This window comes from Nerophis ophidion, linkage group LG05, assembly GCF_033978795.1.
Source record: "Nerophis ophidion isolate RoL-2023_Sa linkage group LG05, RoL_Noph_v1.0, whole genome shotgun sequence".
NCBI classification, from domain to species: domain Eukaryota; kingdom Metazoa; phylum Chordata; class Actinopteri; order Syngnathiformes; family Syngnathidae; genus Nerophis; species Nerophis ophidion.
Window position 1 is genome coordinate 75,072,224 of NC_084615.1, and position 13,354 is coordinate 75,085,577.

At 41.6% G+C, this 13,354-nt stretch overlaps 1 protein-coding gene across 1 annotated transcript; it reads right to left on the reverse strand.

The window, feature by feature from the left end:
* Positions 1 to 2,065: 2,065 nt before the first annotated feature.
* On the reverse strand, positions 2,066 to 4,248 carry LOC133552416 (transforming growth factor beta activator LRRC32-like). The gene is made up of 2 exons (XM_061899612.1): positions 4,124 to 4,248; positions 2,066 to 4,002 (listed from the first exon to the last, which is right to left on the reverse strand). Exons 1-2 carry the CDS (start codon positions 4,211 to 4,213, stop codon positions 2,128 to 2,130), a joined length of 1,965 nt encoding a protein of 654 aa, XP_061755596.1. The 5' UTR covers positions 4,214 to 4,248; the 3' UTR covers positions 2,066 to 2,127.
* Between the last annotated feature and the right edge of the window lie 9,106 nt (positions 4,249 to 13,354).

The window sequence follows — 13,354 nt, forward strand, 5'->3', positions numbered from 1 at the left end:
TGAGGGTGCATGGGAGTTTGCCCAACCAGTCTACATGTGCTTTGTGGACTTGGAGAAGGCATTCGACCGTGTCCCTCGGGGAGTCCTGTGGGGAGTGCTCAGAGAGTATGGGGTATCGGACTGTCTTATTGTGGCAGTCCGCTCCCTGTACGATCAGTGTCAGAGCTTGGTCCGCATTGCTGGCAGTAAGTCGGACACGTTTCCAGTGAGGGTTGGACTCCGCCAAGGCTGTCCTTTGTCACCGATTCTGTTCATAACTTTTATGGACAGAATTTCTAGGCGCAGCCAAGGCGTTGAGGGGATCCGGTTTGGTGTCCACGGGATTAGGTCTCTGCTTTTTGCAGATGATGTAGTCCTGATGGCTTCATCTGACCGGGATCTTCAGCTCTCACTGGATCGGTTCGCAGCCGAGTGTGAAGCGACCGGAATGAGAATCAGCACCTCCAAGTCCGAGTCCATGGTTCTCGCCCGGAAAAGGGTGGAGTGCCATCTCCGGGTTGGGGAGGAGACCCTGCCCCAAGTGGAGGAGTTCAAGTACCTAGGAGTCTTGTTCACGAGTGGGGGAAGAGTGGATCGTGAGATCGACAGGCGGATCGGTGCGGCGTCTTCAGTAATGCGGACGTTGTATCGATCCGTTGGGGTGAAGAAGGAGCTGAGCCGGAAGGCAAAGCTCTCAATTTACCGGTCGATCTACGTTCCCATCCTCACCTATGGTCATGAGCTTTGGGTCATGACCGAAAGGATAAGATCACGGGCACAAGCGGCCGAAATGAGTTTCCTCCGCCGGGTGGCGGGTCTCTCCCATAGAGATAGGGTGAGAAGCTCTGCCATCCGGGAGAAACTCAAAGTAAAGCCGCTGCTCCTCCACATCGAGAGGAGCCAGATGAGGTGGTTCGGGCATCTGGTCAGGATGCCACCCGAACGCCTCCCTAGGGAGGTGTTTAGGGCACGTCCAGCTGATAGGAGGCCACGGGGAAGACCCAGGACACGTTGGGAAGACTATGTCTCCAGGCTGGCCTGGGAACGCCTCGGGATCCCCCGGGAAGAGCTAGACGAAGTGGCTGGAGATAGGGAAGTCTGGGCTTCCCTGCTTAGGCTGCTGCCCCCGCGACCCGACCTCTGATATGCGGAAGATGATGGATGGATGGATGGATGGATGGACCTTCCAATCATCAACCCACACTGTTCTTCACTTAAAATTCCCGGGTGTCCCTAAATTTCAGGTAATTTTCTGCCCATTGACAACTAATGGGAAATACACAATCGACTGCATATCCCACGTTTGTCATCCGATTTGAATCATTCAAACATCCACACGTTTCGCTCACCCTGGACATTCAAGCCAGCATGTTTCCTGGTCGCCAAAATTCAGGAATTTCCCCATAATTAAAATGAAAAGCAATATACAATCAATCAATCAATCAATCAATGTTTACTTATATAGCCCTAAATCACTAGTGTCTCAAAGGGCTGCACAAACCACTACGACATTCTCGGTACAGAGCCCACATAAGGGCAAGGAAAATTCACACCCAGTGGGACATCGGTGACAATGATGACTATGAGAACCTTGGAGAGGAGGAAAGCAATGGATGTCGAGCGGGTCTAACATGATACTGTGAAAGTTCAATCCATAATGGATCCAACACAGCAGCGAGAGTCCCGTTCACAGCGGATACAAACCTCTCCATATCCCACATTTCTCAACTGATTCGAACTATTCCAACATCCACACACTCCACTCACCCTGGACATTCAAGTATTTCAGTTCCACTCATGCGTACCAGCGGCTCACCCACATAGGGCATTCACACGCAATTCCTACTGGATTCGCAAATTCGTGTTTAAGTCTTTGTCATTTTTGTCTTTGACGTGTCAGCGTTTTGTCTATAAAAGGGGTCGTCTTATAATTAGTCGGCTGGTGTTTAGATAAGCCGATATTTTTTCGTTTATATTTCTGTGAAAGTGTTTTGTACAGGGTGTACCCTGCCTTTTGCCCGACTGCAGCTAGGATAGGCTCCAGCCCCTCTGCGACCTCAATAGGGACAAGAATGGATGGGTGTCAATCAAAACAGAGCATACTTTTTGATGCATCTTTTTTATTGGCTCTCAGACTGTACAGTGATGTTACACAACGAGTGATTTATTTGTGCGACACAATTTTCTGGCAAACATAATCAAGACAGTTATTAGTATAATGACAAACAAAACAACTATAATAATTTGTCCCGAGTGAATCCCTTTTTTGTGTGGGGAACAATAAAGCGAAGAACTTGTCAAAAACTCGTCAATCTGAATTCTTGTGTGACCTATAGAGCATGTGCTCTGACTGATGTCAGGCAACTTAATCCTGGACTCATTAAGGATTTTCAACCATTGGGCGTCACAACAGTTAAAGTCGTTCCCGCTAATATACATAGCATGAAGATGTGTTGACAATGCTTTAATCAATGATTGGTTTAAAGACAAAAAACTATTATTCTTTATGCTGAGTTCTCTCAAAGGAGAGCAACTTAAATTGCTCGGTAAGACATTTAGATAGTTGTTGGATATATTCAGATGTGTTAGTGCTGGTAGGCAGGGTAGCAACATGTCAGAACTGTTCTTGTTTACTTCACCCATCATCAATGACTGCAGAGTTTCCTGCACGCCCTCCAGGGCACCAACCTGCATGACCATATGGACATTTCTAGCCAAGTTAAGGGATATCAAAGAGGTTTTCTGGAAAATGTTTGCATGAAGAATCTTTATGCCATTGTTTTCAAGGTTGAGATATTTGAGGGTTGTCAATTTTCCTAAGGCAACACATGATGAGTTTAAGTTAAGTTGCGGTGATATAGAGCTCTGCATTTGGCTCACGGGAGCACAGGGCTTCACTGAGTTATCTTGAAGATTTATTGTCTCAACCTGTGTGAGCGCCTGTAGAAAGAGCGGCGATACCGATGCAAGTCCATTACTTTGCATGTTCAGGTACTTTAAGGAAGGGAAATAAAGTTGCCTGTAGTGTCCAGATTCACTGTCATGCCGAACATTCCATCCTAGATTTTGCACGCAGTTAAAACTGAAATTTAGCTCTTCCAAATTCAAGAGAAGGCTCAAAGTCTCCAGAGGGAAAGATGTAAAGTGGTTATAGCTAAGGTCAACGTAGATCAATGGCATTAGTCTCCAGTTTGAATGAAGATAGTTTTTTGTAATTCTGACATTACCTTTTCTTACGATGTCATTGTAAAGAGAATTAACCTCTGATACCATTGATGCCTCTGAAGTTAGGGTGCCCACCATGTTATGATGTAAATAGAGATACTTAAGTTGGTTAAATTTGGGGAGAATTGGGAAATAAAGTAGTTTGTTATGACTAAGATCAAGAAGTTCAAGATTGTACACTTGGTTATCCGCCGCAGAAACAAAGAACTGTATAGAATTTCTACTTAGATTTAAACACTTAACTTGTGGCAATTTAAAATCACAGATATGGCCAAGATTGTTCTTGGCCAAGCTTAAGTTCTCTAGTTTGCGAAGCGGTTCAAACGTTCCCCCATCAATTGTTGATATCAGATTGTCATCAATAGTAATGCTCCTCAGATCTTGACTCTCTTTGAACAATTTGTGTGTGAGTGTTGTTAAATAATTCCCAGTCATCTTAAGTTTCTCGAGAGAAGATTTGTTTTGTAGGTAGAGTTTTACCGCTTCATCTCCCAAACTGTTCATTGATATGTCCAAACTCTTAAGTCTACCAAGAGATTGGAGACCTTTGCTGTTTCTGTCGAGGTTGTTGTTCAGCGCATTTACAGACAAATTCAGCTCCTCAAGCAAAGCCAGATTTTCAAATGCCCCTTTAGAGATGAGTTCCAGCTGGTTGCTGCTTAAGTCCAGCTGCTCCAAGTACAGCAAATCAATTGTGTGCAACTGTCTGATGAAATTATTGGACAGATCAAGTTTTTGCAGCCTTACATCCAAATCCGGGGGGATGGAATATAAATTCTGGTTACTCCAGGATTGGCCCTTGAAATGAAACATTAATCATCATCAGTGCATACTTTTGAGATCACAGAGCAAATGTATGATCTAAAACATAAATAGATTAAGAAAGACTTTTTTACAAATTGCATTTCCTTGAGCTTACCTTCAGACCATCATCCCTAAATCCAGTTGTGCAAAGGTCATGGCCAAGTGACCAGAGTAGAAGGAGATTAACAAGCATGTGTCTGACCATGTTCCCTCTGCTCTTTCAGTGCTTTTGTCACCCACTTACACACCCTTTTTACAGCCCTGCCTCATAAAAAAAAAAAAAGAGGACGAAAACAGCTGTGAACAGCAGATAGGCTTTGGAATACTATTTTTAAACAATGACTGCATGAAGAGAGTACAATTTAGCTTTTAGATATAGAAGATATTTTGAAAACTAATGAACCTATTAAACAGATGTACAAAAAATGTTTTTCTTTACTGAAGCAAACATACATATCTCATTATACATTTCTTAGTTGGGGAATACGTCTATAACATTATCATTATAGTATTTATTTTTATTTGACACCGGCAAAATGGAAATCATTTTAAATTAGGAACAAAGAAAGTGATGGTGTGGCGGTGGAGCAGGACGGAAGCTGCTGGCAAGGTAAAAAGAGGCCTGCTAAAATAGGCGGAGGTGTTAGCAGATGTAAACAAAGATGTAGGACACGTGCACTGAGAGAGGGAAATATCTCATAACGCTTTGAAGCTTGAAGGACAACTGCACTTTTTTTGGAATTTTGCCCAACAGTTACAATCCTTATGTAAGGTTGGAACACACTTTCTTTTTTTTTTTTTTTTTAAATAAATGCGATCAAAAGTCTGCTTACAATGGAGCCTTTGGGGCCGCTCTATTCTGCCTATAAAGCCTTTAAATAAATCCAAACATCTCCATTATCAATCAATCAATCAATCAATCAATGTTTATTTATATAGCCCCAAATCACAAATGTCTCAAAGGACTGCACAAATCATTACGACTACAACATCCTCGGAAGAACCCACAAAAGGGCAAGGACAACTCACACCCAGTGGGCAGGGAGAATTCACATCCAGTGGGACGCCAGTGACAATGCTGACTATGAGAAACCTTGGAGAGGACCTCAGATGTGGGCAACCCCCCCCCTCTAGGGGACCGAAAGCAATGGATGTCGAGCGGGTCTAACATGATACCGTGAAAGTTCAATCCATAGTGGCTCCAACACAGCCGCGAGAGTTCAGTTCAAGCGGATCCAAGACAGCAGCGAGAGTCCCGTCCACAGGAAACCATCTCAAGCGGAGGCGGATCAGCAGCGTAGAGATGTCCCCAACCGATACAGGCGAGCGGTCCATCCTGGGTCCCGACGAGCGGTCCATCCTGGGTCTCGACTCTGGACAGCCAGTACTTCATCCATGGTCATCGGACCGGACCCCCTCCACAAGGGAGGGGGGGACATAGGAGAAAGAAAAGAAGCGGCATATCAACTGGTCTAAAAAGGAGGTCTATTTAAAGGCTAAAGTATACAGATGAGTTTTAAGGTGAGACTTAAATGCTTCTACTGAGGTAGCATCTCGAACTGTTTCTGGGAGGGCATTCCAGAGTACTGGAGCCCGAACGGAAAACGCTCTATAGCCCGCAGACTTTTTTTGGGCTCTAGGAATCACTAATAAGCCGGAGTCTTTTGAACGCAGATTTCTTGCCGGGACATATGGTACAATACAATCGGCAAGATAGGATGGAGCTAGACCGTGTAGTATTTTATACGTTAGTAGTAAAACATTAAAGTCACATCTTAAGTGCATAGGAAGCCAGTGCAGGTGAGCTAGTACAGGCGTAATATGATCAAACTTTCTTGTTCTTGTCAAAAGTCTAGCAGCCGCATTTTGTACCAACTGTAATCTTTTAATGCTAGACATGGGGACACCCGAAAATAATACGTTACAGTAATCGAGACGAGACGTAACAAACGCATGGATAATGATCTCGGCGTCTTTAGTGGACAAAATGGAGCGAATTTTAGCGATATTACGGAGATGAAAGAAGGCCGTTTTAGTAACGCTTTTAATGTGTGACTCAAAGGAGAGAGTTGGGTCGAAGATAATACCCAGATTTTTTACCGAGTCACCTTGTTGTATTATTTGGTTGTCAAATGTTAAAGTTGTATTATTAAATAGAGGTCGGTGTCTAGCAGGACCGATAATCAGCATTTCCGTTTTTTTGGCGTTAAGTTGCAAAAAGTTAGCGGACATCCATTGTTTAATTTCATTAAGACACGCTTCCAACTGACTACAGTCCGGCGTGTTTGTCAGCTTTAGGGGCATGTAGAGTTGGGTGTCATCAGCATAGCATATTATGTGTTGATATACATGCTGTAAGTACTGTAAATATGTAATGTAGTAATGGGCACATTACTTTAACATATTTTGATCAATTCAAGCATACACATTAATTTCAAAAACGCATCACAACGCCCGCTTTTTCCCCCCCATTACATTACTGAATCGTATTCACTGCAGACTTAATTAGAGCTAACAAACGTAATAAAACATAACTTACTGTGCAAAGTCTGCTGTCATCAGGCGGCCGACTGATATAATCTTGTTATATTCATGTTTTCTAGATAAAAAATTACTCATAATCCTCGCAAAGAAAAGGGGGTGTAACCGAGCGTCTTTTTGTGTCGTTCTCGCCATTTCCAGGTCTAAATTGGCTGTCAATGTAGAATAAAATAGAATAGAATAGGACACCAACTTAATGTGCGGTAGTGGGAACAAATATGGGATAAAAAAAAATGACACGAGGTAATATAGATAAAACCAAGAATTGAAATAAACAGACTACTACTCAATAAAAATAATAAGCAATCCTGTACAATATACAAAACACTATACAAAATACTGTACAATATACAGAACAAGACAAGAGTACCGGAGTAATAAATAACAATCAGTGTCGGATGTATTGCACTCGAAGGGTAGTATTGCACAGTAGGGTATAAGGGTAGGTTATTGTATAGGGATGTACCAGCATCTCGGATTACATCCTCATCCTTCCATTATCCAGGTGAGAAATATTATTTATGATCTACAATAAATTTCCACGAGCAGGGGCGAAAGGAAACAGCTTACGATTCAATGACGTAAACATAAGCACACACTGTACTGATCATGGCGCTGCTATAAATAGTCTGCGTTAGCGCTTATAATAATATCACTAATACTTGGTTGATATCCAAGTCACAAAATGTAAATGGAATATTGTTGGTGCTTTGTGGGTGTTTTTTTATTTGTTTTTTGGGCAGAATAGAGGACTTCCCATTGGCTCCACTGTAAGTGGACTTTTATTTAGTCGGGACCCAGGATGGACCGCTCGTCCAGAGTCAATCAATCAATCAATCAATGTTTATTTATATAGCCCCAAATCACAAATGTCTCAAAGGACTGCACAAATCATTACGACTACAACATCCTCGGAAGAACCCACAAAAGGGCAAGGAAAACTCACACCCAGTGGGCAGGGAGAATTCACATCCAGTGGGACGCCAGTGACAATGCTGACTATGAGAAACCTTGGAGAGGACCTCAGATGTGGGCAACCCCCCCCTCTAGGGGACCGAAAGCAATGGATGTCGAGCGGGTCTAACATGATACTGTAAAAGTTCGATCCATAGTGGCTCCAACACAGCCGCGAGAGTTCAGTTCAAAGCGGATTCAAGACAGCAGCGAGAGTCCCGTCCACAGGAAACCATCCCAAGCGGAGGCGGATCAGCAGCGTAGAGATGTCCCCAACCGATACACAGGCGAGCGGTCCATCCTGGGTCCCGACGAGCGGTCCATCCTGGGTCTCGACTCTGGACAGCCAGTACTTCATCCATGGTCATCGGACCGGACCCCCTCCTCAAGGGAAGGGGGGACATAGGAGAAAAAAGTAAAGAAGCGGCAGATCAACTGGTCTAAAAAGGAGGTCTTTTTAAAGGCTAGAGTATAGTCGGCACCCAGGATGGACCGCTCGCCTGTGTATCGGTTGGGGACATCTCTGCGCTGCTGAGCCGCCTCCCCTTTGCATGGTTTCCTGCTGGCTCCGCTGTGGACGGAACTCTCGCTGCTGTGTTGGATCCGCTTTGGACTGGACTCTCGCGGCTGTGTTGGATCCACTATGGATTGAACTTTCCCAGTATAATGTTAGACCCGCTCGACATCCATTGCTTTCGGTCCCCTATTGTTGCCCACATATGTGGTCCTCTCCAAGGTTCTCATAGTCATCATTGTCACCGACGTCCCACTGGGTGTGAGTTTTCCTTGCCCTTATGTGGGCCTACCGAGGATGTCATAGTGATTTGTGTTGTGGTTTGTGCAGACCTTTGAGACACTACTGATTTAGGGCTATATAAGTAAACATTGATTGATTGATTGAAGTTAGAATGCATTAAAAAAAAAAAAAAAAAAAAAAATATATATATATATATTAGGGGTGGGCAAATTAATGCGTTAATTACGCGTTAACTCATCAATCTATTAACGCCGACAATTATTTTATCGCACATTTGCGTATGTTGTTTACATGCTTTTATTTTGTTAACGCCTTTTCTTAAGAAGATGGCATCTCCCGGATGTACTTCGGCGTCGAGGGGCTCTTGGTAAAGATGGAACATTTGGCAAAAATACCGGACAATTCTGCAAATTTCATGGCTGGCTTACAGCGTGGTCACTCCGGGATCACTTACGACCGCCAGACAATTCTGGATGTGGATAGATCGGGCCGTTTTGGACTGAATGACGCGTGCTTGCTAGACCGGCTAGCTAGCATGGGAATACTTTGCCGGCTACATCCAGCGGCCTGTGAAGCAGCGGAGCATTTGTGTTGTCTGTCTATTTATGAATAATGCAGACCAGGAGTGTTGGCTGAGTTCTTAACGTTTACTTTCAGAGCGTGCATATCACAACATACAAGATGCCGTCATGGCGACACAACCTATACCGGGCTACCGCGCATGCTCGTCACTCCTGTTGCATGCTGGGTAGGGTAGTTCTTTTTTTCCCTGGCTCATAACATCACAATATAGTACCATGTATATGCGTTCAGTTTATCAAAGCACCAAGCAAACAATCGGAAAATTCCCATCATATCAATTCCTAGATATGGTCATAATTATTTTAAGTGCACTACGCAGAATAAACACAACATTATTAATATTGCTACTACGGATAATTTGATCAAAAATTCCCTAAAACAGCCCACTACCTATAATATAGGTTTTTTAAACATAAGATCCTGATAAAAAAAATGTTTCTGCTGTTACCTCAGAAATTGCCTGTTCAGATGTTATGATTGTGGTTCAGAGATTTGTATGTAGATTATATTTATTTTCCATAACAAACAGGATAACTTAAATACCCTGGCAGTGGCAATAAGCTTAAATGTTTGTATTTACATTTTTTGAGTTGATTTTCATAAAATATGCTATTTAACTGCTACTGTTTAACAAGGACTGATTTAAATTGTGTTTGCACAACAAATGTTTTGGCGCTTTTGTTCATGTGGGAGAATATTCCAATAAAGGTGCACTACACACTACTTTTGAATTCATTATTGGGCTTTGCGTATACAATGCAGTTAATCGCGATTAATCGGAGAAATAGTGCGATTAACTTCGATTAAAATTTTTAATCGTTGCCCAGCCCTAATATATATATATATATACATGTATGTATGTATGTATGTATGTATGTATGTATATATATATATATATATATATATATATATATATATATATATATATATATATATATATATATATATATATATATATATATCCGTCATGTCTTTCATAATGATTTTGAACAATAGGAAACATTCCTAAAAAATTGCAGTTCCCCATTTAAGTATTATTTACCAAACATTCATGGGAGTAGATTTCCTGCTGCTGTCAGTCCATTTGTTATCGGCCCATACACAGATACACTTCCTGCATCCTGCAACGGGCTTCTTACTTATCATTTTTCCCCTTGACCAAAGAAGGTTTTTGTGTTTTTATATTTCTGTGGAGTGCTACTAATCTTATAAAAACATAGGACTTGGGTATTTCGAAAATAAATATTCCTTGCACACAATTTAAGAGTTTATTGTTGTAAAATAGTACATTGCCAACATGTGTATGATGCCAGGCGAGACATAAAAACCTCATAACTCGAGAACTTAATACACTTTATCCCTCATTGTTTTCCTTTGGTGATTTTTTTTTTATAACCACTCATTGCTTGTTTCATAATGTGATTTCTTCCCGAAAGTGAAAAACAGTGGTGGTCAACCAAGCCAATATGGCTGTTGTACAGCTGGCACTGCGTAAACTATCTGAGTACAAAAGAGGCTTAAATCTTCCTGCAAAAAGCAGGTACTAGCAAAAAAATCGACCTGTAATGGAATAGATCCCTATACTTCATCAAATTAAGATTTGTTTGAGTGATATCGAGGATTATACCTCGGTCGCTTTCCCAGACATTACGAACTATTGTGCTCCAGACGCCATTCTATATGACAACACCGATGGAAATTGGGAAAAGCATTGAGGTCTTCAAATTATTTGTGTGTTGATGGGTCAAGGAAATTGGTATCAAGACTCTCCCGGACGAATATGCATTGTTTTTGCTCGGGTAATTACGGTTGCATGTCATGATTTAACTTTGTGTCTACAGCCATGTTTGTTCCTGTTGCACTCGTCGTTTTCGAGTAGCGGGTTTTTCCCCGTCTTTAACAAAATATAACTGTATATGTCAGCATTGTGTATGTGCTGAAAGCTTCAATGATGATGATTGCCTTTGGCAAAAGCTTAACTGTTTAAGGCAGGGGTGCCCACACTTTTTCTGCAGGCGAGCTACTTTTCAATTGACCAACTCGAGGGGATCTACCTCATTTATATATATCATTTATATTTATTTATTTATGAAAGAGACATTTTTGTAAACAAGTTAAATGTGTTTAATGATAATACAAGCATGTGTAACACATATAGATGTCTTTCTTTCACAAAGACAAGAATATAAGTTGGTGTATTACCTGATTCTGATGACTTGCATTGATTGGAATCAGACAGTAATGATGATAACGCCCACATTTTCAAATGGAGGAGAAAAAAAGTTGTCCTTTCTGTACAATACCACATGAAAGTGGTTGGTTTTTGGCATCTAATTCATCCAGCTTCCATACACTTTACAAGAAAAATATTGGCGCCAAATTCCGTAGCTTGCTTGATTGACATTCACGGCACCCGAGGGTCTTGTGAGATGACGCTGGCTGCTGGCAGTTCATTATTATGAAAAAATGACAGAGAGGAAGGCGAGAAACACTTTTTATTTCCACAGACTTTCGCGCCGTCCCTTCCGTCAAAACTCTAAAGGCCGACTGCACATTTCCTATCTTCACAATAAAAGCCCTGCTTCATGCTGCCTACGCTAACAAAATAAGAGTCTCGGAAAGCTGGCGTGCACAAGTGATGTGCACGCCAGCTTTCTGAGGGATCGCTTGTGCATGCCAGTTTTCCGAGTCTCTGTATTTAGTTAGCGCAGGCAGCATGAAGCAGGGCTTTTATTGTGAAGATAGGAAATGTGCAGTCGGCCTTTAGAGTTTTGACGGAAGGTACGGCGCGAGAGTCTATTGAAATAAAAAGTGTTTCTCGCCTTCCTCTCGGTCATATTTTCATAATAATGATCTTGCAGCAGCCAGCGTCATCTCACAAGACCCTCCGGTACCGTGAATGTCATTTAAGTGACGTCTTGGTGAAGATTGATGATCACTAATTTTTAGGTCTATTTTTTTTAAAAGCCTGGCTGGAGATCGACTGACACACCCCCCGCGGTCTACTGGTAGCTCGCGATCGACGTAATGGGCACCCCTGGTTTAAGGTTTTGCTCACATTTGCCTTCTTTTACTTAGACTCACCGATTAGGTGATTTTCGAAACATTTGAAGCAAACTTGTTTAAGAAATTCAAATAATATCAAGGTAATACTTAAATTGCGAAAAAATAAACATTGAAGTATATCAAACAAACCTTTTATGAAGAGATCCCTGCATAATCATGCATTTTTCGACTCTGCTCCCTTGGACTGGAGTGTGAGCTGCTTTTTTCGTTGTTGTTTTTTTTTACCATTTTGAACTTTTCAGCTCTTCGTGATTACCTCTCAAGGAACTCTGAAGACACTTTTTTTCCTTTTTGTGATGTGAACAATTCGTACGGTCGAAAACAACACACACATAGGGCTTTTTTTTTTTTCAGAAAGTCTAAATGGCGCCCGGTACCCATTGAGAACAGAGCTTGTTTGACCATCACGTATACTTAATGAACGGAACATAAGCCGGACGTGACGTCAGTAAAATCCGAGCAATTCAAAGACTTAGTAAAAATTGGGACTTCGATTCAGTGAGCATCACAGGATTAATTATTATTGTTTTGCTTTTTTTTTTTGGCTACTAGACTTTTGGCCATGGTATTTGGAAAACAGTGCCAACAGTATGCAGGAAGTAACATAAGGGCATAAAGACTTTGGAGTGTGTTTTCACACTCCACTATTGCCAGTGATTGACACATACCTACACTTAAACAGTTAAGAATCTTAAATCGTTTCTTTAAACAGTTTCAACCTCTTTGTAGTTATTTTGATAATTAAAAAAAAAACATTTTGATATCATAAATGATTTGAAATGATGGAGCTCAATGTCACCAGAGAACCTTTATTTTATTGGAGAGTCACACAATTTATGTTAATTTGATTTGAAACTAAATCTTAATGTTTTATTGCGCTTAAACAGTTAGAATGTAATTAAAAGATTGACTCTTACCTATTCAAGAGGATAAGAACGATCTTTTCTAAAACTGTCTTCCATCCATTCATTTTCTACCGCTTATTCCCTTTTGGGGTCGCTGGCGCCTCTCTCAGCTTCAATCGGGCGGAATGCGGGGTACACCCTGGACAAGTCGCCACCTCATCGCAGGGCCTAAAACCGTCTTTCGGAACTCAAATGTAACTCGAGGTAATAAGTGATTCAAATTATTATTTTCATTATTTGGACTTTAAAGGCCTACTGAAATGAGATGTTCTTATTTAAACGGGGATAGCAGGTCCATTCTATGTGTCATACTTGATCATTTCGCGATATTGCCATATTTTTGCTGAAAGGATTTAGTAGAGAACATCGATGATAAAGTTTGCACCTTTTGTCGCTAATAAAAAAACCTTGCCTTTACCGGAAGTCGCAGACGATGACGTCACCTGTGTTAGGGCTCCTCACATCCTCACATTGTTTATAATGGTAGCCTCCAACAAAAAGAGCTATTCGGACCAAGAAAACGAAATGTCCCCATTAATTT